General features: G+C 41.7%; 1 protein-coding gene across 4 annotated transcripts in view; it reads right to left on the reverse strand.

Annotated features, from left to right (window-relative positions):
* epha3 (eph receptor A3) overlaps positions 1-22,484 on the reverse strand; it is a 411,842-nt gene that overhangs the window by 30,894 nt on the left and 358,464 nt on the right. The window contains exons 6-7 of one of the 4 annotated variants that reach the window (XM_084022186.1): positions 1,425-1,549; positions 710-872 (exon numbers count right to left, since the gene is read on the reverse strand). The exons of 2 other annotated variants lie outside the window; for them this stretch is intronic. In XM_084022186.1, the coding sequence (XP_083878312.1) occupies positions 710-872; positions 1,425-1,549 (288 nt within the window). Of the gene's footprint in view, positions 1-709; positions 873-1,424; positions 1,553-22,484 lie in introns of all 4 variants that reach the window. One more of the 4 variants, XM_084022185.1, reaches the window with a different exon arrangement.

A 22,484-nucleotide genomic window follows, 5' to 3' on the forward strand; every position in this document is an offset into this window, starting at 1 on the left:
AGGTCCTTCCACTTTAAAATAAAGTGAATCGGTTGCTTGGATTAACTGCAGTGTAGTGCAAAAGTGTTGTTATGTTAATTTCATTTCTGGGTACATCTTCCAGGATGTCCTGGAGAAGGTTATGGTTGGAATCCCACTATGTATGCTCCTGTTGGTGGGCTCATGGCTTATTATTTGCTGCTGCGCTCTTGGTGCAGGCCGCCCCAAGCACAGCTCCAGGCTACAGTACACAAACTTCACCTGACCCTGAACCGCTTGCAGCGTTCTGCTGCTGCTTTTCAGCCTCGGTTGTTATGTTTCCTAACTGGCCTTGATACAGCCCATAAATGTGTTGCTGATTCTTTTAGACCGCAAGTGTTTATTAAATAATGCTACAGCGACAGTTGATTCATACAATGTAGACTAATAATGGATTGCTGACCTTCTCCAGGATCATCCGTAATCACTTTCCATGTATTTCTGCATGTCACCTTGAAAAATTCACTGCATGAAAAACCTCACATAAACTGACTGCTAGTCATGATCTTAACTAAGGTCATGATTAATAATGAGTAGACTCATTTAATTCTAGTCGTTTGCAGGGGTTGGGACCAGCAACATGCATGGGACGATGATCAAGATAAGAACACAAATACAAGTGTAATACATTCACACAAAGACAGGTGTATATCCGCCCCTGTAAGTGCTGTAGACAGTCTCAGGTACTTACAGTCTCCCGTTGTTTTGTATTCATATTTCGGGGTATAGGAGCTGTATCCAGCTGGCGTGCGAGTGCGTACACAAAAGACGTACCAGGTGGCTGGTTTTAAACCTGAGATTATCACACTGGGAGCCTTAGTGCGCGTTGACGAGTAGCTCAACTGCTCATGTTCCTGTGGAAAGAGGAAAATGAGCCAAATCATTGAAGCAATTAAGGGTGCTTTTCACAAGCCATCGTCCCTTTAGCTAGACTAAATCTGAGTGATATTGATACAACATTGATTGATTACAAATATGGGCACACACCCCAAATTTAGTTTTTCCACTTGACATTTCTGGAAAAACAATGAATCTATAGAAGCCAAATTATAATGATATATAATACCATACCAGTGCGATTTTAAACTGGAGACCTCTACAATATATTTGAGCACTTGGTCTATTTGGAGGCACAAACAATCTCCGCTGGTGGAGAGAGTTTAAATTTTCCACATACTACATCCCTTTATTTGGACAACATCATGGATGTCATGTTTCAATTAATAAGTGCCATGTGGATTTGACAGATGCTCTTTTGTAACCATAAAAACCTAAAAAATATCCATTCATTTTCTTAGAAGTGATGAATAAATAAATAGCAACAAATATATCTCTGACCTGAAATTAGAAAAGAAATGGGTCTGTACCGACAGATTTAGACTTGATGTGAACACGAGGAACTGTACCTTCTCATAATATTTGATCTCGTAGTCGAGGATGAGCAATGTTGTTTGTTCAGGTTGCTGCCAGGAGAGAGCAATGCTGTTTGGAGAGGCCCAGTCCTTCTTCAGGCTCCCAACCAGAGACGGACCTGCTTTGAACACAGAAAACGTAGCTTCAGCTTCCATGTCATTACAATAGTCACATGAATGTAATGGGCCCGAGCATCTTTGGTGAGTATGCTGAAGACTACAATTAGTGAAGTTTATGAGGTATTGATTTGTACAACAGAGGTTGGCACACAGGCCTCTTTTTACACACTTGAAGTGTGTGCAAATATAAGAAGTACTGAGATGTAAAACAATTTGAACGGAAGCTGAATTTCCATGAACGCATGATTCCCCTCCAATCATCTGGCCCTTCTAAGTGCTTTTCAACAGAGACTTTAAGGAAGAAGTAATAACTACACAAATACCACAAAGAGTTTGGGGCTGCTAATTTCTATATGGGAAAGAGATACAGAGGGTAAAATATAAGATAATATAGTAATATAGAAATATTAATCAACTTCATGTGAGTTAATGCAGTGTGTTGTTCTATTAATATCCAAAGCTTTGCTTTAGAATCAAAAAGCTGCAGAACTGATGACATTCAATCAATGTAGTTTGTGCCAATAAACAAATATTAGCATGCTAACATGCTAAGCTACAGTAAGATGATGTGTTAAATATCAGCATGTTGCATGCTGATGTTCTAGCTTAAGTATAGCCTCACAGAGTTGCTAGCGTGGCTGCAGGCTCTTCGTCTTGTTGATCTAGGGAGAACCAGTTGACCTCAGCAAGTAGTCAGTTTGATAAGAAGGTGCATTGAATACAGGGTGAGGACATTTTTGACGCTGCAGTCGGTGTTCAATGAGACGGTCTAGCACAACAAGAATGGTCCAATATCAGCAATAATATCACACGTGCATGGTGACACTCAATTACATTTCAAAATAGACCGTCCTTTCAAAGCACAGGGAGAAAACATGACCACAGCTATTCCTTTCTCCCATAAGATCGTCTTGTTTTAATTGAAAATAAGTTGAGGAAGCTACATTTTCTTTTCTTAGAACCGGATTGCATTAGGTTTGCTCTATGAATTTCTGCTGGGTGAATAATTGCACTGAGCTCCCAAGAGAGGTCAGCAGATGCAACTGCCCTGAGAGCCATTATTGTATATTATATCATCTAATGTTACAGAGCTGACTCATTATACGGATACCAAATGTAGGCCTGCTTTTCTCAGGTGTATTCAAAGTAAAACGATGCCACGGACACTAATTTGTTTCATTCATCTCTGCAGTAGCGGGCCTGGAGAATGCTCTTCTCACTTTGTCTGAGAGCATGCAGAGAATCACGGGGGATCAGGGATGGTGGTATAGGCTTTTGGGGTTTTGTGGAGGAGAATCTTGGGGTTAGGGGTCGGGGGCTGGAGGACATATGAGCTGTGGGCTGTAGGGGTCTGAGCTTTTTAGCCGGACACCTACTGGTACTAATCTGATAGAAAGCGAACACCTCTGTTCCCTTCATCTCTCTTATTGCTTATCTCTTTCTGCTCACCACTTCTCTCTGTTGTCGGCTTTATCTCTTCATATCCTCATACATGGTTTTAACTCTGTCCTCTTAACTCCGTCCTCCTGAATTACTATTGGGAGGCAGGGAGTTAAAAAGGTGCAGGGTTTGATCTTGGTTGGAGGGGAATGGGATACATAGAGATTTTCAGAAAAAGAGCAGAGATGCTTGAAATCTGTGATTAAAAGTTGAGCTACAAAAGAATACACTACAAATATCAGTTGCCTGCCCTGGTGCAATTGTTATAATATAATAAGAATAACATATATCCACTTATCCATTATTATTATTACACTGAGCAAAGAAATGGTGGACAGAAAACCATTTGCACCTATGGGCAACTTTAAAGTAATCAAAATTCTATTGTATTGTATTCTAAAATGTGTACAACGTGTTTGTAAGCATAAGTAAAAATAAGATGGATATCAAACATACACATAATATCTATAAAATGACTCTTTTTACAAAAATACATGTCGACCTTTATTCAATTGCCCAACTCTGTAACTACAAATTACTAAAACATGCAGTTAATCAAGCAAGCAACGACTCAGGTCAATCATTTTGTGTGGTGAGGGATGAAATGGGGCCAGAAGGGTTACATGTACACTTCTGTGCAGCATACAGCACTTTTAAATTAAAAAGCACTTGAATGCTTCGCTTGTCCTTAATAACCACCAACTTAATAGCCATTTAAAATATGGTAGGTTGTCTGAAATGTTAGCAAAAATAGAACAACATAATATCATGCGTGAGTGAGAGCAGCTAATAATATAAGCCTAATTATAAGCAAACTGAAAGGGTAGTGTGTGTGTGTGTGTTTGTGTGTATATATATATATATATGTTGGGGGTTTATAAGTGAGTGCATGTATGAGTTTTTCTTCTTAAAAAGAAAGTATGGAGCAAAAGGAGAGGAAAATAAATTGTCCTTTTACAACACCACAAACCCACTACTGACATCTTATTAGTTGTTATTGTCACAAATAACCTTTCGTACGCCCATTTCACTCAGAGCGTGCTCGTATCCTCTGTCTCTCCTCAGTGGCAGAGAAAATACATCTCAGGGGAATGTGATCTGATCTAACTCTGTCTAATGAAGCACTCTGTTGAATCAGCGGCATTGCAAGCTTTCCTGCTCTGCATATGCCAGCTGGTTACAACAGGGCTGTGTGGATTGCGGCTAGAGTCATACAGTGGAAGCATCAAACTGAGGCACAGCAAGATGGTCGGCATCTGTTGGTGGCAAAAATACATGTAAATACATATAAATAACCACACTCTCCCTTGGACTCACAGATCCAAACTTTCCCCCCCGCAAGGCACTACATAATGTAGACGATATTGCAAGGAAACAAAGGAACACAGTTTGCAGGAAGAATGCACCCAACACACACACACACACACACACACACACACACACACACACACACACACACACACACACACACACACACACACACACACACACACACACACACACACACACACACACAGTCAAGAGCTGACGACTGTAAAAACAATATGTTGGAGGAGCAGACCACTGTCTGGCTGGCCAAATGTGGCAAGCTGTGCTCACATGTCGAGACGGAATTCAAAATGTCACTTAGACTTAGAAATTCCCTCCCACAGCAATAACACAAAACCCACAGCTCTAATTGAGCCATTTTATCAAACCTAAAGAAAATAATATAAAGGCACTTTTCAGCTTGAGCCTATCTTCCTATTTACTTCCTAGGCTCACATTGTGGTTAAAATCATAAATATGACGCATTCTGTGTTATTTTACACAATTAATGGAATATATCGGCTAGGATTTGTGTCAATTGTCCATGTACATAATTAGAGGAATTAGCATTTTGTGTTGATTTTGGCCCCGCGACCCTGAATACAGGATAAGCGGTAGACAATGGATGGATGGACGGATGTTGATTTTGGCTGTTCCTGTGGACAAACGGGGTAGTGCCTCCATGTCCTTTTAGACATTTTTACTGCAGCAGGGTTTGACAGTTTGCCCCAGGCGGTCCTGGTTCTCCCATGCCTTTCTTCCCTTCAGCAGGCCTAGCAATTTGGCCTGGGCCTCCAGCAGCGTGGCATTGGTGTTGGCTTCCAGCAGAGGAGCAGCGAAGCTCTGCTATCGGCAAGAGGAGGAGCCGTTACTGCTGAGCGCAGAGCTTTCCACCTCCCACTGGAGTTCCGACTGCAGGTCCAAGGCGGCAATAAGGCCGAATCGGAGTCTGTCTGATGTGGGCTGGACGCTGTCGGAGGCCCTGCCGGAATCTGAGCTCAAGGAGTTTCTGGTGAACATGCAAACTTTTGTCGGAATCTGACCCGAAGAATATCTATAGAAACAGACGTTCTTCTACCTTATCACTTTATTTACATACACTATATTGCCAAAAGTATTTGCTCACCTGCCTTGACTTGCATATGAACTTAAGTGACATCAAATTGTTAATCCATAGCGTTTAATATGATGTCGGTCCACCATTTGCAGCTATAACAGCTTCAACTCATCTGGGCTTTCCACAAGGTTTAGGAGTGTGTTTATGGGACTTTTTGACCATTCTTCCAGAAGCGTATTTTGTGGGGTCACACATGATGTTGGACGGGAAGGCCTGCCTCTCAATTTCCACTCTTATTCATCCCAAAGGTGTTCTATCGGGTTGAGGTCAGGACTCTGTGCAGGCCAGTCAGGTTCATCCACACCAAACTCTCTCATCCATGTCTTTATGGACCTTGCTTTGTGCACTGGTGCACAGTCATGTTGGAACAGGAAGGGGCCATCCCCAAACTGTTCCACAAAGTTGGGAGCATGGAATTGTCCAACATCTCTTGGTATGCTGAAGCATTCAGAGTTCCTTTCACTGGAACTAAGGGGCCAAGCCCAGGTCCTGAAAAACTACCTCACACCATAATCCCCCCTCCACCTAACTTTACATGTGGCACAATGCAGTCAGACAAGTATCCTTGTCCTGGCAACCGCCAAACCCAGACTCGTCCATCAGATTGCCAGATGGAGAAGCGTGATTCATCACTCCAGAGAACAAGTCTCCACTGCTCCAGTGGCGGCGTGCTTTACACCACTGCAACCTGAAGTGACTGTAAAAATACATCGCTACCGTGGAAATTCATCTACAAGAGTGGATACTTTCTATTGTGGACATATTTATCCAAGGAAAATGTCACAACAATTCCACTTAAAAAGTTTTAAGATGCGAGTTGAAACACACTCGTGTCTTCTTCACACTGAGATTGCACATTTCTAAAAGGCTGGAGTATGAAACGCATCGCCGTCTCCAGGCGTTGGCGAGACACTTTGAGGATACAGGACACGCAGCAACCGCCTTTAATGATTCTGTATGTTGGTTATTAGAGCTGCAGCATGAAATCTGCCAGAGGAACTCAGGAGCATTGGAAAGCCATTAGAAACAACAGTCAATTACGATGCCCGATGGATGGATTTTCCAGTCAAGCGTGGTTAAGCTAAACATAAACTAATGGGGAGTCTTTAAATGAGCTTGACCTGCATATGATTTTAATTAGCTTTCCTGCCCTAAAGGCTTCCATTAACTGTTTGAAAAATCAATAGAGCCAGTATTGATGCTGTGCAAGAGCTTAAACGATGTCCTAACACTCCACTGATTCACTGCTAGATAGAGAGATAGAGTGAGTGCAACCCATGTATACAATACAGGTGCGCTTGTTTACAACAGTCATATCGATATGTTTGTCTCTTTTTCTAGGTGTCTGGTTGCGTTTGCCTCGCAGCCCGACCCACAATGCTCTTTCGGTGCACGTTTTCATGGGTGAACAGAATGAAAAAAAATATTTCCTGGAGCAAACACATGCATACACACATTTGCATGTGCAAACATTCAATTTACCTGAATTTGATTTCAAAGTAATTCAATTCAACACAATGCCACCTGATTGCAAGCGCTGCCTGCTATCAATGAGTGTGTGGCGTGCTTCAGAAGCACTTCATAGTTGCTTCGGGGAACTAAGGGAATGAATGTATGAATTGAAGTTGCCACCAATGTTACCAGTGGGACCTCAAGTAATCAGTAGGAGCGAAGTCATATTTGTAAAATCTGCAATTTTAGTGCTTCTGAATGTCTGTGTGTGTGTGTGTGTGTGTGTGTGTGTCTAACCGCGGTTGTGTGTGTGCTGCTTTTACAAACCACGAGACAAAACTGAAGTGACATGGGGTCTGCTTTGGGGACTATCATCGTTACCCTTCATTAATGCTGGAGGTCGTACCCGTTGCACTGTGGGTGATCTGCTCTCTGCCATGAACTCCATGTGGAAAAACACAGACCACACCACAGAGACCTGACTGTCAAATAAATCGTTGGCTATAAGTGTTATTATATATAAGTGACTCAATCAAGCACAGTATATTTGAAATTGTTGCCTCATTAGCACTGACCTCTGCTGTACATCCACCTGAGAATCAGATCTCCTTGCAAAATATGCCTGTTTGTTGGAATGTCATGATATGTGTTTCACAAATATTTGGAGGGTTAAAGCTTTCTTGCTGAGCGTTAGATGAGAGGATTGGTACCTATCTATGTCTGCGCATTTAAGTCAATGTCGGTTGAAAATCGGCAAAGAGATAATTAGCTTGACTTGAGTTGTGCCCCCCCAACAGTGAAATGAAATATTCACCTTTGGACACAATTAATAGCTTGATTGTGGATTATACATTACTTGTGCACGGTTTCTATCCATCGAAGATATTTCTGCTCGGCTTGCACTTTTACAACAAGAACTTTTCGCACCTTTGTATTAAGTCTTCAAAGATTACACTGGCCATTGCAGAGCACCTGAGCATGGCACATAACGCCTGTTTCTGAATCCATTCCACTGGGCACCTATGGTAGCTCCACATTCCTTGCTCCATCTCCTTCTCCACAATCTCCATATAAAGTGCTGCAATTTGCTGGCCAGTCATCTAAAGCAATCTCTCCCCCCTGCTGTGGTGATATGGGCTTCCTTTCGAGACGCATATCGTTGCTGCCTGCAGTCTAAGACAGGAAAAAATGGATGTGACCCCTATGACACTAAATAGCTGTCAACCGGATCTAAACTGGGACAGTTTCTTGTTCTCCCTTGGTACACACCTGCTACCCCCCTGCTGTGGTGGCTGTCTCTAATATGACAGTGGAGAAAAAAGCTCCGAAGACTCCCTTGCCCCATCCAGATGGTGGCTACAACAGTCACCTGCACCATTTATCATGTGTATCTGCTGAGTACAGGGAGTTAACAGGTAATTAAAATCATCAGTCACGCAACAAAAGCAAGGATCGGGGAGGCGGAGTGGAAAAGAGGAAAGAGTTCAGAGCTATTTCCACCTTCTTTCTTTGAGTTGTGGTCGGAGAGTGGAGGCTGAGGAAATGGGAGAAGGGAAAAGAAGAATGGAGAGGCAAAATAAAGAATCTACTGAAAACTCTGAATTGTCAAACAGCCTGTAACATTTAAACATTTGTCTTCTTATTGACGAACTACACTGAATCAGTAAAAGAGGGGATAAATGACAGACGAACATAGAAACATTGCTCTAATCGATTGAACACTGAATGTTATCGGCCGATGCTAAATAATTTGATTGGTGGTCTCTAAGACCAATAAGAACAGCCAATCAGCTGACGCATAACATGTAAGTCAATTTCTCTACATGCTGCTAAAATTGGCATCATGAGAGCTGTGTCTCTAAAGCCCCTTTGACACCAGCCTGGGCAAAGAAAGAATGCATCGTCGTTATTCCGTCTCACTGTTTTATATAAAAAGGTATCAAATAGGATGGTATTGTTTTATTGTTCCTCCAGCGCTTAGCTAGCAGCAGAGGGAGTCACAGAGCCAAATCAACGTCTGTGGAAAAAGAGACAGCTGATATGGCAGGACTACATGCACACATCACACAGCATGCTATCTACAAGCACATCTGGGGGCAGTAAAACGCTGGCTTTCTTTGGTTCAGTGTGGAAATAAACAAAGCCGGTATAATGAGAGATCTTTTTTATGGAAGTGTTCTCTTTTTAAAAATGGGGTTATGGGAGAGACTGTCTCTGAGGGTGAGTGGTGATGTTCATGTTGCCTGCCGATAAATAAACAGTTGCCAGTTCATGATAGTTAGATCTCTTAATACCTAATATCCGATTTTGTGAGGAATTGTTGAATAGAAGTGATGGGTATTAGCCTATACTGCATCCAGCGATCAGCAACCAGCCCCAAAAGTCCTGATGGGAGCCCCGTTGATGCAAAGCGAAAAGAAGCGTTGTGTACTGTCTCGTGGAAGGAGGTTTGTGAGCTAGCTAGCCTCTCTGACACTCAGAGGTCCCCTCTTTAATAGGGTCCCAGCTTGCCACTGACTACTCTTGTTCCCACTTAATGGGGGCGTAGAGAAGCAATGACATGTGGGAAAGGCCAGGGAAACCGGCCCCATACCGGCCCACCACAATCAATACTCATTTGGCCTCCACCTCACTTACCCCAAAAGTAATTAATGACAAGAACGGAAGTATCTGGCCACTGACAGCTGATTTCCCTGCTGGTCCCTGTCCTCAACACCCTGTCCACTTCTCATGCTGCTACTTAAGAGCTTCATTATGGTTGAAACCAAGCATTCACTATTGGAAAAGGACACCGATATGGGCAGACGGAGATGTCGATGCGCATAATGTGTGCCATCAGTGAAGTGTGTCGGTTTTGACCATCAGTGGAATAAAGTAAGTTTGTTAATTCTACAAAACAGGATAACGCTATTTAGGTTTCGGTCTCATGTATAATGTCTTAGTTTGATCAAACTCGATTCAAATTAAAAGTCCCAGCCCGAAACCTTGACTTGCCTTTGACTTTGAATTGATTATATTGAAAAATGTGTTTCCGATTTCACTACGATGCTGCAGTTGATGGTGATGACAGTGAGGGTTTTGATGATTATGGGTTTCAGAAGACAAAGATAGTAGTTAAAATGCTGTTTCAGTGGGTTCCTCCGCATATTAATTGGAGTGAAAAAGAAAATACTTGGACTTGTTACACATAAATATAGTTAGCACTGCATATCATAACAGAGAAAAAATAACTTTCAGTAGCTTTAGAATGGGGGTGCATGGGGGAGAGGTGTGGAGTGCCACTGCAGTGGAGGTACAGTATAAATAGCAGTCGACCCTCCTATAGCACCCACAGCAGACTTACTGCAGCAGAACACACAGCAGGTGGAGTGGCAATATGCTCTTTCCTATAGAGCTTGTTCCAAGCAGAGCCATGCATACACAACAATGCTGTCAGAGCCATCCTAAAGTTTCAACAGCCCACGCCATTGATACTCTATGCTATGCGGATGGATTATTTGGTATTGCTTGAATACAGAATACCTTACTTAACCTTACTCATAATGCAAAAGTGTAAAAGGTCACGGCTTCATGTTTTCTCTGGAACATAGAAAATGCCATTTTGCCAGGATGTTTTTCGTACCTGCTAACATTTTTCTTTAGGTGGTGAGGCACATCACATGGGTTGAATACACAACTGCTTTTGACTTGCTGGCACTTACATATAGCCTAACTCCCAGCAAAAGTGGGAACTGAGAAATCCGACAATTACTCCATATTTGTGGATTGAGGGCAATGCGCTAAAAGGCTAATATACAGATTGCATGAGTGGTGACAGACATATAGTCGTCTACATGGGCTGTTTAACAACAAACGCAAAGTAAGTTTGATAAAACAACGCCTGGCAATTGCTTCAATTGTATTTGATGTTGATATTTAACTGTGAATATATTTAAATAGTGTGTGGAAATGTGGTAGACATTGTAAGACCTTAAGCTGAGTGTTTCTTCCATGATTGTTGAAGGTCTACATAGATTGAAGTTAGAACTGGTGTCATTATGAATGGTTTCATGGAGTGAGGCAAATGCAAATTCATGTAAATGAACTGAAGTGACAAAAGGCATCGTCAACTGATTTATCTAGCTTTCAGGAGACAATGGGGCTGCATTCTTGGGAGGAAAAAAACTACCCGAAGATTGAAGAGGGGATTGAGGTGGGAGTTAAGAGAGAGAAACATCCATCAGGATTGCAGAACAATGAATCCAATCACTCTGTATTAATTAGCCAATGTTTAAAATAGTTCCCGTTGTCAGGTGAAGTCGGGGGAAATGATCTTTGCAGGGGGGGCAGAAGCTTCCTGATAAAAGTCTCGGCATAAATCATTTTGTGGAGTAGAAATAGCTAATCTCTTTCCCCCAAACTCCCCCACCTGCTCTGCTCTGCCCACACTGCCGAATGGCGGTGCTGGGGGAACCGCTTTTCTTAACGCTGATAGGTGAATAGGTGACTTACTGTATGTGTGAAGTTCTCAGAGGAGATGGCTGAAGACAGACTGTATATGGCCACACACACATATACACACACCTGTAAAACTCAGATCAGCCTCAACTGTAGTTGTTGTTTCTTGATAATAAGCAAGTTAGCGGGCTAACATGCTAAACTAAGACCATTTGAGATGTGCTAGAGCACGTTAGCGGCATGTTAATGCACCCTCCTCTACCTCAAACACACAGAAAAGCTTATTCAGGAAAATGAATCCCAATAGATCAGTGTGGGTGGTTAATCCTAATAAATGACATTTATCCTGTATAACAAACTCCTCAAACAAATGCATCTCTGTCCCCGAACAAATCCTTTTTTGAATTATTCTTGTCACTGGTGTCAGGCCCTGCTATGACACAAAGATAAGCCTCGGGGCAATTTCACATTGCACTCGAGCATATCAATTACTTGGGACTTCATACTGATCTCACAAGTAATTCACGCTGATCCTTTATGTGTCCCTAAAGTTTGTGTTAACTCTATGACTTTGTCCCTAGTCCACCGCATCGGATGTTACCCATATTAAGCAGGTGAGTGTTTGTATGCTGTAACCTGAAAACGATTAAACAGATACGAGGCCAACATCGGCACACATCTCCCTACTGGGTCCAGCTGTGCTAATATGCCCCCCCCCACACCTCATTTTCATTTTTTCTAACCCTTATCACCTCTCTTTCTCATTGTCCTCCACAAAAATTAAACCCAAATCCAACTCTATCCGTTTATAACACCCTAAATATGATGTTTCCATCACAATCCACCGTTTCTACGTGAAAGCAAAATGCACATTCTTCAAAGTTCATATGTTTTTTTTATAAACTTTGACATTTAATATTCATGACAATAATCGCTTGTATTATAGTTGGTAGACTCGACATCTGTTGTTTTTTCCACAAACTGAACTAGTCTAGCTTATGTCTGTGTATGTATGCATGTGTGTGTGTGTGTGTGTGTGTGTGTGTGTGTGTGTGTGTGTGTGTGTGTGTGTGTGTGTGTGTGTGTCTGGTGGCAGCAGGTCATGGGCAAAGATAAAAGAGGTGAAGGCCAGAAAATGGGCAGGGGGCAACAGATGCCCCGGGTCACATGGAGCCCCAGGGGAAGCCAGCTAAACAAACCTGCCAACAAACACAGTCAGCAAACACCTGCTAACATATCCCAGATGCACACATTCATTATGTCTACACGAGTGTTTCACAGTGCAGTTTACTTTTATAAACATACCCCAGCCCCCGTGTGCATGTCTTCAGAGCCTGTTATTTATACCCTTGCAGGGATAATGTATTGTCTGACCACTTCTGAGGTGATGTAGTTTATTTGATAACAACTTCATTAAATGTGATCCACGCTGCATCTACGTGAAAGCCACCCTAATATATTTCTGAGCAGAGACGTAGAGCGGGCCGTCCATTAATCCGAAGATCCGCGCTTCGATCCCAGGCTGATAATAGTACTGTTAGCTTTCAAACTCACATAAGGGTCAAACCACAGCCAGAACAACCAGTGAACAAAACCCTCTATGTCGGCATGGAGCCAGTGGGAGAGCAAAGCACAACTTTGGACTTAACTTGATGAAGTGTTGGAGGCTGAGCGGTTGCAGAGACCAGCAATATGTGCACACAAATGGAAAACCTAAACCTGAACAAAAGGTTACAGGAAATGCCAAAATCTGTCTTGAACACGGTAGCTGTTACTCTCACAAACTTCACAAACACTAATCCTTCACAATAAAAGCGGTGGTTTGGCATTGGAGAGCTTTTAATGTCATATATATGTGAATAAATGAGTAAGGACAGTGTTAGAGTGACAAACTCCAAACAAACCTCTATTTTCTGTTGTCCTTTCTCCAGTTGCCTGTATCACCACACAACTTGAGCCAATTCATTTGATGATGTTATTGCTCTTTTGTGTAAAGCATGAAATCCCATGAGGTCATGGCTGAAGACCGCAATACTGTTCTGGTCGATGAAAAAGGTCTGTTCCAAATAAATGTAATGATAAAGTTTTCAAGTAGCTTATGCCCTTTCCACTTCCCTAGAAAACGGTCAGTGTGTTGAAGCATATCCCAGAACTTGGACCGGTCTCTGGTCTACCATAAGACTGACAGACCAACCTGATCTACACTGTGTTTCGGCGGTGGCAACACAACTGAATAGCCTACTCACTTTCAAAGATGACAGTAACACGAGCTGCACAACCATGGTAAAGCTGGTCACCTCAGATGTCATCCATAATTACCATAATAACACTACTTAGGAGAAGCTGGAATCATTGGCTGGCACCTAAAAGGATCTTACTAGAGTCTGTGTATGGTTTGTCCATTCTGGGCTACTGTAGAAACATGGTGGTGCAGTATGGTGGACTCTGTGAAGAGGACCGGCTCCTTGTGTAGGTATGATGGGCTCATTCTAATCAAATGGAAATTCTTAGTTTGAGGTGATTATACACTAAAGAAATCCTAATTCTGAATATTATATTCCTTTAATGCTCATAGAATGCTGCACACTAATAATAACCCTATTGTGACTCGAAACAGCTGTCCGACATGGACCTTTTCTGTTGCATTTTTATTTTCCTTGAGGCAAGTCTTTTAATTTAAAATGCTAATATAACAAGGACATACAGTTGCTTCACAGGAGCCTACGGTTCCCCAAAATGCTTAGGATGGGTTAAATGCAGAATTTTATTTATGACCACACCTGGATATGACAATTGTAATAAAGTTTGTGTTTATACAGCAGGCTGTGGAACACCTGCACAATTTATTTAGGAAGTGGAGAAGAAATGTGGAATTTGGGTTTAATAGAGCTGTTATTTTAGCTGAAGAGGGAAGCAGAGAGATTGAAAGTGCTCCATATGATAGGTAACCAACAGAGGCAACCCACAGGGTAAATCTGTTATGCTTGCTGCTGGTAGTAAATATGACATGTGAAGCGAAGGTTGATGGGAACCACTGGAGATCCCGATCTTATGTTTTCTCTCTGTCTCGTCTTCTCTTCCACAACTAGCCTCCTTCTCACAACTCTCTTTATGTATCACTTTACTCCTTTCTTCCTTTCCCTGCATCTCGTTCTTGTCTTCTCTCACTCTTTCTCTTTGCAGAGCCCACAGCGGAGGCTGGGTTGTGATCCAATCACAGGCTGGCTGCAGCAATCACCGTCTGCTGATTGGTTTTATAATCCTCACTCAGGATCTCAGATGGGAGAGAATCAGCTGGCCAAGAAGTGCTGCTCTGAAAGCTGTCATACTGATGCACGCACTCATGCGCACGTGCACACGCGCGCACACACACACACACACACACACACACACACTCACAGTCACTTTTTTGACTCCACATCATTGCTTTCATTCTCTATAGGTGTGTGTGTGTGTGTGTGTGTGTGGCGGGATGGCAATGATTGAACAACAAAGAGGAAAAGAGAGCATTCACTCAGCTCAAGCTCTATATCTGAAATAAACTGTGATTCGTCTTTTGTGTATGTGAGCCTGTATGATTTTAGCCTTGCTGCATGTACCTGTCTACATGTGCACTCACTACATGTGCATCAATGCATCTTAGGATGTGATGCAACACTGCATCGTAGCCCTGCAACATCTAGCAAAGGCACAAAAAAGGACAGGATGAAGTCAAATGTAAAGTGAATTCAGCAAAGCAACACACACACACACACACACACACTGCAGCCCAAACTCCCAGATCAATAAACTGAGCTTTAACTCTCATATTTGAACATCCGGAGAAGAAAAGCTAATCTTAGAGGCAAAATATCACAGCTGAATCCCCAAAGTACTTACAGGAACCAGTGGAGGCTTGATTTGCCTTCTAATATGGATAACCGTGTGAAAAGACAAGAAATACAATAACTCATACATAAGCGAGCACACAAATGACTAAAGAAATGATTGGATCCAAATCTGTATGCGTTATCTTCTCTATTCTCACAACAGGTTCATAGAAATTCAAGGCCTTGACTAGGATGCGTGTTACATCTAGTATCCCGTTTTATGCATTGGGCATCTTTGGGTCTTACTTTCTGCAATGTTTTGCAAGTTGCATCAGCCCCCAGCCTACTGTATGTCCTATTTACTGTGTCCTCGTCCTACATCTGTGAAGTTGTAAGGACAAATAAGACTCCTAGTAATGTGAGTATCTTCCATCATAACGAACTGTACAGGTGAGGAAGTATTCATACTAGGTAGGTGCAAGGAGCTGGGTTTAGGCTTTAGATGAGAACATATCAAAAGACTGACTGTAGATTAAGGGGGATTGCAAAAGGGATTAATAATTATCATCAATAATAGATAGAGATAGAGAGGCAGGATTGTCAGGTTTGTTCTGGTAGTAGAACCATCTCACAGGTAATTGAAACATGAAAACAGAAAAAACCTGCTCAATACTGACTCCAAATATTTGTTCCTCTATAGGGAGTGGTAAAAAACGTCTGCAGTGAGTTGGTAATAGACGTCCCACCACTGAGCCGATCCCCCACAGTCTTCTGGGAAAGTGGAGAGAGCAAAAGCTAAATTGAAACTCACACACTGGGCTTTAAGTGGACCGACTATTTGCTGTCTGACTCATTGCTTCCATCCACCTCCACATGTGATGGAGAAAGAGAAGAGACCAGTGCAACGGGGTTCCGAAATCTTAGCCAATGTAGCAGCCATTGCAATGCACTGCATATCTTGTCAAAATGTGACCATTAGTTTGAAATCATCAAAGTTTTGTTTTTTCTCTCTCCAGGTACTCCTGTACAGTCACCCACCCTGCTCCTCTGCCAGTGTTTATTCACACCTAAGGCTGGCCCTCCTCTTTTCAATTTCAACTCACAGGAATGCATTATTACTGCCTATAATCTCCAGCAGGTAAGGCTTCGGTGGTGTGAGAAAGCCAATTACAATCCTGTATTGTCTGACCTGCGTCAGAAGCACCTGAAACTCTGAGACTGTTTTCACTGTGTATCGTACACTGTCCTTGTTTTTCCACTGTTGTTTAAAAAAGTTTATGGAGAATCTTCTCTTCAAGTATGACACATTGTCACTATAAAATAAGGGCCGATGCCACAGTAATAGAAGAATCTACTGTTATGTTTATACATTTGTGTATTTGTGGATGTGTCCAGACTGTGATTTTTACCTTACCTAAGATTCCTGCGCTGTTTATTGAAAATGTCCTAAAACAACAAAGATTAATAATCTCTCTTGAGTAACCATCTAATCTAGCTATCTATATTACAATGGATAGGTTTCCATTTTTTTTTATTGTGTAACAGATTTGAATTGTAATCGTTGTCTACCTTCTTTTACTAAAATGTGGGTTAAATCCTCACGTTTCTATTATTGTAAATCATTAGAAAAGTATATGAGCAAAGTCTAATGTACTCTGAAATAAATCCAATTGAAGACTGGGACAAAATATCTACTTTTCATTCCATGAATAACAGAAGCAATATTTAAAAACTTTAATGAGAAAGCATTGCTTCATATGCATTTATGACCCAACAAAGATCTAGATCAGGATTTGCAACACATGCATCCTTCATACAGAACAACTTACAGCTAGTTTCATGAGTCTGGGAATAGTTGCATAAAATATTTGCCCTGTTGCCTCAAAAATGAGAAACATTGGTCAAGTGCAAGCAGCAAACTCTGGAGCTGAAAAATGAAACCGAGGGGCAAGTGACTGCAGTTCCTCAAATGGCCACTCGGAGCCGGCTCCAAAAGCGAGTCAATCCCCATAGACATCCAATGTTAAAATGACCAGTTTAGGCATTTTAATGCGTACATGTCTGGTACAAAAACAGTTAGGGCTAAGTTTCCAGTTCATGACAAATGTGCGGGTGGTGAATTTTTATACAACTCCTCCTGTTTAAATTATATTACGGCTTCAAATTAGCCGGTTTGAGGAAAAAGTTGTGTGCCATACCAGGTTGCTAGCTGTCTGCTATGCTGCGTCACCCAAGCTAACCTCAGCTCCAATAACTATCCAACTCTTTGCCCTTTTTTAGGCTGTCATCATTGAGACTTCCTCTATATTTTAGATCATCTATGATTTACATATCCTTCCTGCATACATGAACACACACAGTGATGCGTATGAAACGTTTCTTTGGTTTGCGTCCACTTTTGAGCACTGTTAACAGCAGCACATGTCTGGTCCCACAGCTTCACCATTAGCTCAGTATGTGTGTTCACTGGGGTGAAACCGAGCCACTGGGAGCGTCATTCATTCCAGGCCTGGGGGGAGAGAGACTGTGAGGCCAGAGCCCCCCCTCTCTCTATGTAACATACATACACACATGCATACACACACACTGTCCCCATGAGGTCAACAGGATAAGCTAGTTTTGGGGAGGCATGTACCCTTCACTTCCTGTCAATGACAACATGGGCTGGTAGCCGCTACGCACCACTGAGTCTAAATCACTGCCTCTCTCCCCTGTTTGTCTCTCCTCTCTCGACCTCACATCTTCCTATTATATCTATTCCTGACCCGTCTCTACTTCACAGTTTTTGCATCCTCACCTCCCGCCATAATATTCCTCTCATAAGATGAAACCGTCCTGATCCCCCGAGGGGGGCTCGCTTGTTGCAGTGGAAACTATACAGTTGCAATAATAATAGGATGCAAGAAAGAGAACATGTTTCTGGTTTCTGTGTGTGTTCACAGTCGGCACTTTGTTCTGCTTACTCATTCTAGCTCTCTGCAAAGGGCTAGTCTAATTTCATCGACTGGCACTTCCGATGTACCATATTATTGGCATGAAAAATTGCCTCGTATTAAGTAGACTGAAGACCAGCTTTGTTTTTTATAAGCCACCCACCTCCTCTGTCTCCATTGCTTCATGTCTCTACGGGCTCCAAATCACGTCTCTATGGGACCGTCATCCTCACTCTGTCTTTTAATCCTTCAGGCTCCCGTTTCTCAAACTTCATGGTTTTTTTCCGTCCATCAAACCCTCGAAACACATTTCTCTGTCCCTTGGCTTCTGCTGGATGAAACCCCTTAAGCTATTCCAAGGCAGCTGGCTTGGACGCGTGGTTCATTGCTTCCATTGAGCACATTCAGGTGAAACCTTTCAAGGTTGATTTAAGTAGAAAATAAAAATCCCATCGACTAAGAGGACTAACGGGGGGGAAAAAGATTCCCGAACAACGTTGTTTATTGCTTACTCACGACATATGATGATGCATTAAATTACTCCCAACTGGAACAAGTCGTGACCTTTTCCCATAACTGTCTTCTTTCAGCACCATCAAAGTTGACATGACAAAGTCAATGTTGTTCATTAAATGTCCCCGATGCCAATGCATCAACGTGTTACGATGCACAAATAACAAAATCCTGACATTTAATTGTAGCTTACATCGAAAAAATGTCTGTGTGCGTGGTGTTGTAACTAATTACTGCAGAAAGTGAGGCCGAGGTGAAAATATCGACGAAGAAAATTGCTGTCTGTCCCAAAGGAACTTGATGAAATTATAACAGTGACAACGGTCTGACACAGCTCCCTTCTTTGTGCTTGGTGGCTCCATGCAGCCCTTTGCAAGTGTATTCACATGATATTTTACAAATGTTCCTATCCTACTCATGATGGGTGACCAGGCACGGCTTGACTGTCTTACTCAAGGACACTTTGACAGGAAAACCTTCTGGAAAAAGGACTGTGGAGTCTGTGGGGATTTACTGCCAGCGAAGCATGCGTGAGAGTTATGTGTGTCATCCATCTGTGGTGCTGTACACACACACACACACACACACACACACACACGCACACACGCACACACGCACACACGCACACACACACACACACACACACACACACACACACACACACACACACACACACACACACACGGTAGTGAATAGCCTAATATATTGGCGTTTAATGTCCACACCACACACACACAAGAACTAATAGATGTGCTTTCTCCGTGAGACTTAGACAATAGCAGACACCCGCCACCAGCAGGCTCTAATGTGTTAGTGAGAATCAATAATGCAAACGGTGTCTACGTGGAAATCAACACACAAAGGGGACAAAAAAAGATGTGTGTACCACGACACCGGTCTAAGTGTCACATCAGAGAAGTTTCTCCAGGAGTTAACATAACTTTAGTTGAGATTGTTTCCCTTTTTACTGCGTTTTTCTTCCCCTTTTCATTTGAAATCATCTGCCAAAGGAGGTTCATTGAAACATCTCTGAGCTTTTCTCCCTCACATTCTTTTGAGGTTATGTTTTCAAGAATTTATTTTGAATTGACAGTAAAAAAGCATTATGGCAGATGCATGTTTTGCATTTGTTTCTGTACTCCAGCATGTTGGATTTGAACTGAAACGATGATGATTAGGTGCTGACTTTAAGAATGTATTAGATCTTCACATTTGTTTTGGGTGAACAGTGTTGGACTCAAAAAACATTATGTAGATATTTTGTAAAAAATGTCAAATGACCTGAAATCACAGAGCAGTTGTTACACTTGCTGAAGGTAAAACACAAACAGCTAAATCATGGCTTAAGTGTCGTTATCCCATCCAACTCATGTCCATACTTTAGATTATTGCCACTGTGTTAAATGGGTTCATTCCCCCACATTGTTTATGTGATGTCGACAACTTAAAAAAAAGTCTGAAACACAACATAAAGTTATTTTATAGCTCAAATGCTTTCTGACTGAACTGTTCTTTTCCCTCAACTCTCATTGTAATTCCATTGTTAAAGTCCTTCAGCACCGGCCTCCATTACATTTGTCTGCTGACTTTACAATTTGACAAAGCTAGCCTCAATGCTACTGCTAAACGGATGGTTATTAAAACCTTTGTTCTGAAGGTCAGATGCCCGTATGTTGGAAATATTTTGAGCGTATTCATTTAGAACTGATTGTTCATCAAAGTACAGTCTATTTTCTAAACAACTTAATTTACAAACGGTAGCAGGGGAAATTCATCCATCATTTGTGTTAACAAATAAATGTATGCAAATAATTAATATATAAATATTACATTGTGGCTCCTGTTTGCCCAAAAACTCCTTAATCAACAAAATGTACTATATGGGAATATGGTTACTATAAACTTGAATACACTGCATACTTAGATATAACTCCCAGAAGTATTAAAGTATGGTATTTAAATGATACCAGAGTAGATACACATTTGTAGAAGTACCTTAAGGTCTCTATAAATGCATTATCCAGTACCATAGACTGAGAAGTAACCTTTAGAAATATTACATTTAACACCAGATAAAATGAATAAATATACAATAGTTAGGCCTAGTTATAGGACTATCATAGAGACACTGCAGCGGGACATCAACAGACACATTTGCAACCTAATAAGAGCTACTTTTGCAGTAATTCTTGCTACAAAAGTTAAATAGCTTTCACTCAAAGTTGATATTATTTTTGTGTACCCACTGCACAGGGATGTCTCTTACAGTAATGATGAATATACAGCTTTTTACTGCAGAGGTGCCCATAGCTCTGTGCTCCAGTGTGAATTTGTTCCCCTATAGACTGTTTATAGGTGCTATATATCACAAGGCTTTCAATGATAATCACCAATGATGCTGCAATCCCAACCCATTTAGGTCAGTACTCCACAGCCCACACCCGTTTGATGGAGCTACAGTCATTATGTCTTTGTGTGTGTGTGTGTGTTCATGTGTGTGTGTGTGTGTTCGTGTGCGTGTGTGTGTGTTTGAGTCTTACTCAGCATTATTACTCTATTACAGGTGCAGGGTTTTTCCACGCAGCCCCTGTTCTGTTGTAAGTTTGTTCTGCATGCGTGTGTCTTCATGTGTGTGTGTGTGAGTGTACAGTACTATTTGCACAATTGCAAACACAGCACTCCACTCTCCTAATACAGTCTCTCCTGACAAGTGCACTCAATCATGCTAATTTCTTACGAATGCAGCATTATTCAACTGCCGTGGACAAACCTGCGAGTTTACCTCCATAAGCTTTTATGAAAGGCCGACGAGTTGCCAGGATGCTTATATTTAGCTTTCGGGTTCATCTATATAAACTGAGGTCAAATCAACTATTTTGGAGCTACATAATGACATCAAGAGCTGCCACTGCCACAGAAAAATGGACAAACTTTCTTGCTACTGAAACTTTATTTTTGGTATAACAAGTACACGTTATTTTTGCGCTATGTTGCATTTTGTGACAGTGACCTGCAGAGCTGAAAAATGATCACCACCAAAGTGATAATTAATCAAGTCTGAGCTCTCAGGAGCTCAACTCAGTCAGCTGCTTTCATTTCCATGATTTACACCATATTAATACAATATAACACGGCAACTCTGCTTAAAGAAGAGGACTTCGACAAGACATGATGTCTTACCATCATGAACATTTATTGTGTAAGACATGGACACCATAGTAGATTTAAATGGAAAGTGAGCTTTCTTGTCATTGTCTCTTTACATCCAGAGGTTCCTAATAAAAAAACACACTTAACCAAAGGAGCTTGCTGCAGTCTTAAAACGACGGGTTCATGGACAGACCAGTTTCCATGTGGAGCTTAATAATCTTGAGTTGAAGAAAGTGTGAGCCCATCGTGAATGTGTGTGTCCTCGCTCTCCTTGAGGACTTTAAAATTAATCTATTAAGAGTCAGAAGTGCCAGAGAACAAACAGCATAACGCACACACTGAAGAGGACATACTGTCACATGCACGCAGGGCCCTGAGCACCAACCTTCTCCCCAAAGCACTCAAAGTGATAGGTGAGCCTGGAAGTTTGTCTGCTTTATAAAGTGCGTAAAAACCAAACACATATTTACCACTGAGACCTTCTCATCTGCTCAATAAAGATGAGAGGAGCTTCTCAGCGCAGAGTGACTATAAAGAGATTGAAAACGATACCAGCCAGTCTCGCTGTGAATACAGAGCAGTTCAATGCAACGACAAGACACAGCTTTGGAAAATGCATTTGGTGTATTATGTGCAGCGATGTATGAAAATGTTATATTTAAAAAAAGGATCCCCCTAAGCTCAACGGTACTGAATGCCCACATGTTGTGGAAGAAAACTATTTTAAAAAGATGGTTTGAAATGATGTTAAGAAAAACGTTGTAATTGAACTCCA

This window comes from Eutrigla gurnardus (genome assembly GCF_963514095.1).
Source record: "Eutrigla gurnardus genome assembly, chromosome: 12".
Lineage (NCBI taxonomy): Eukaryota > Metazoa > Chordata > Actinopteri > Perciformes > Triglidae > Eutrigla > Eutrigla gurnardus.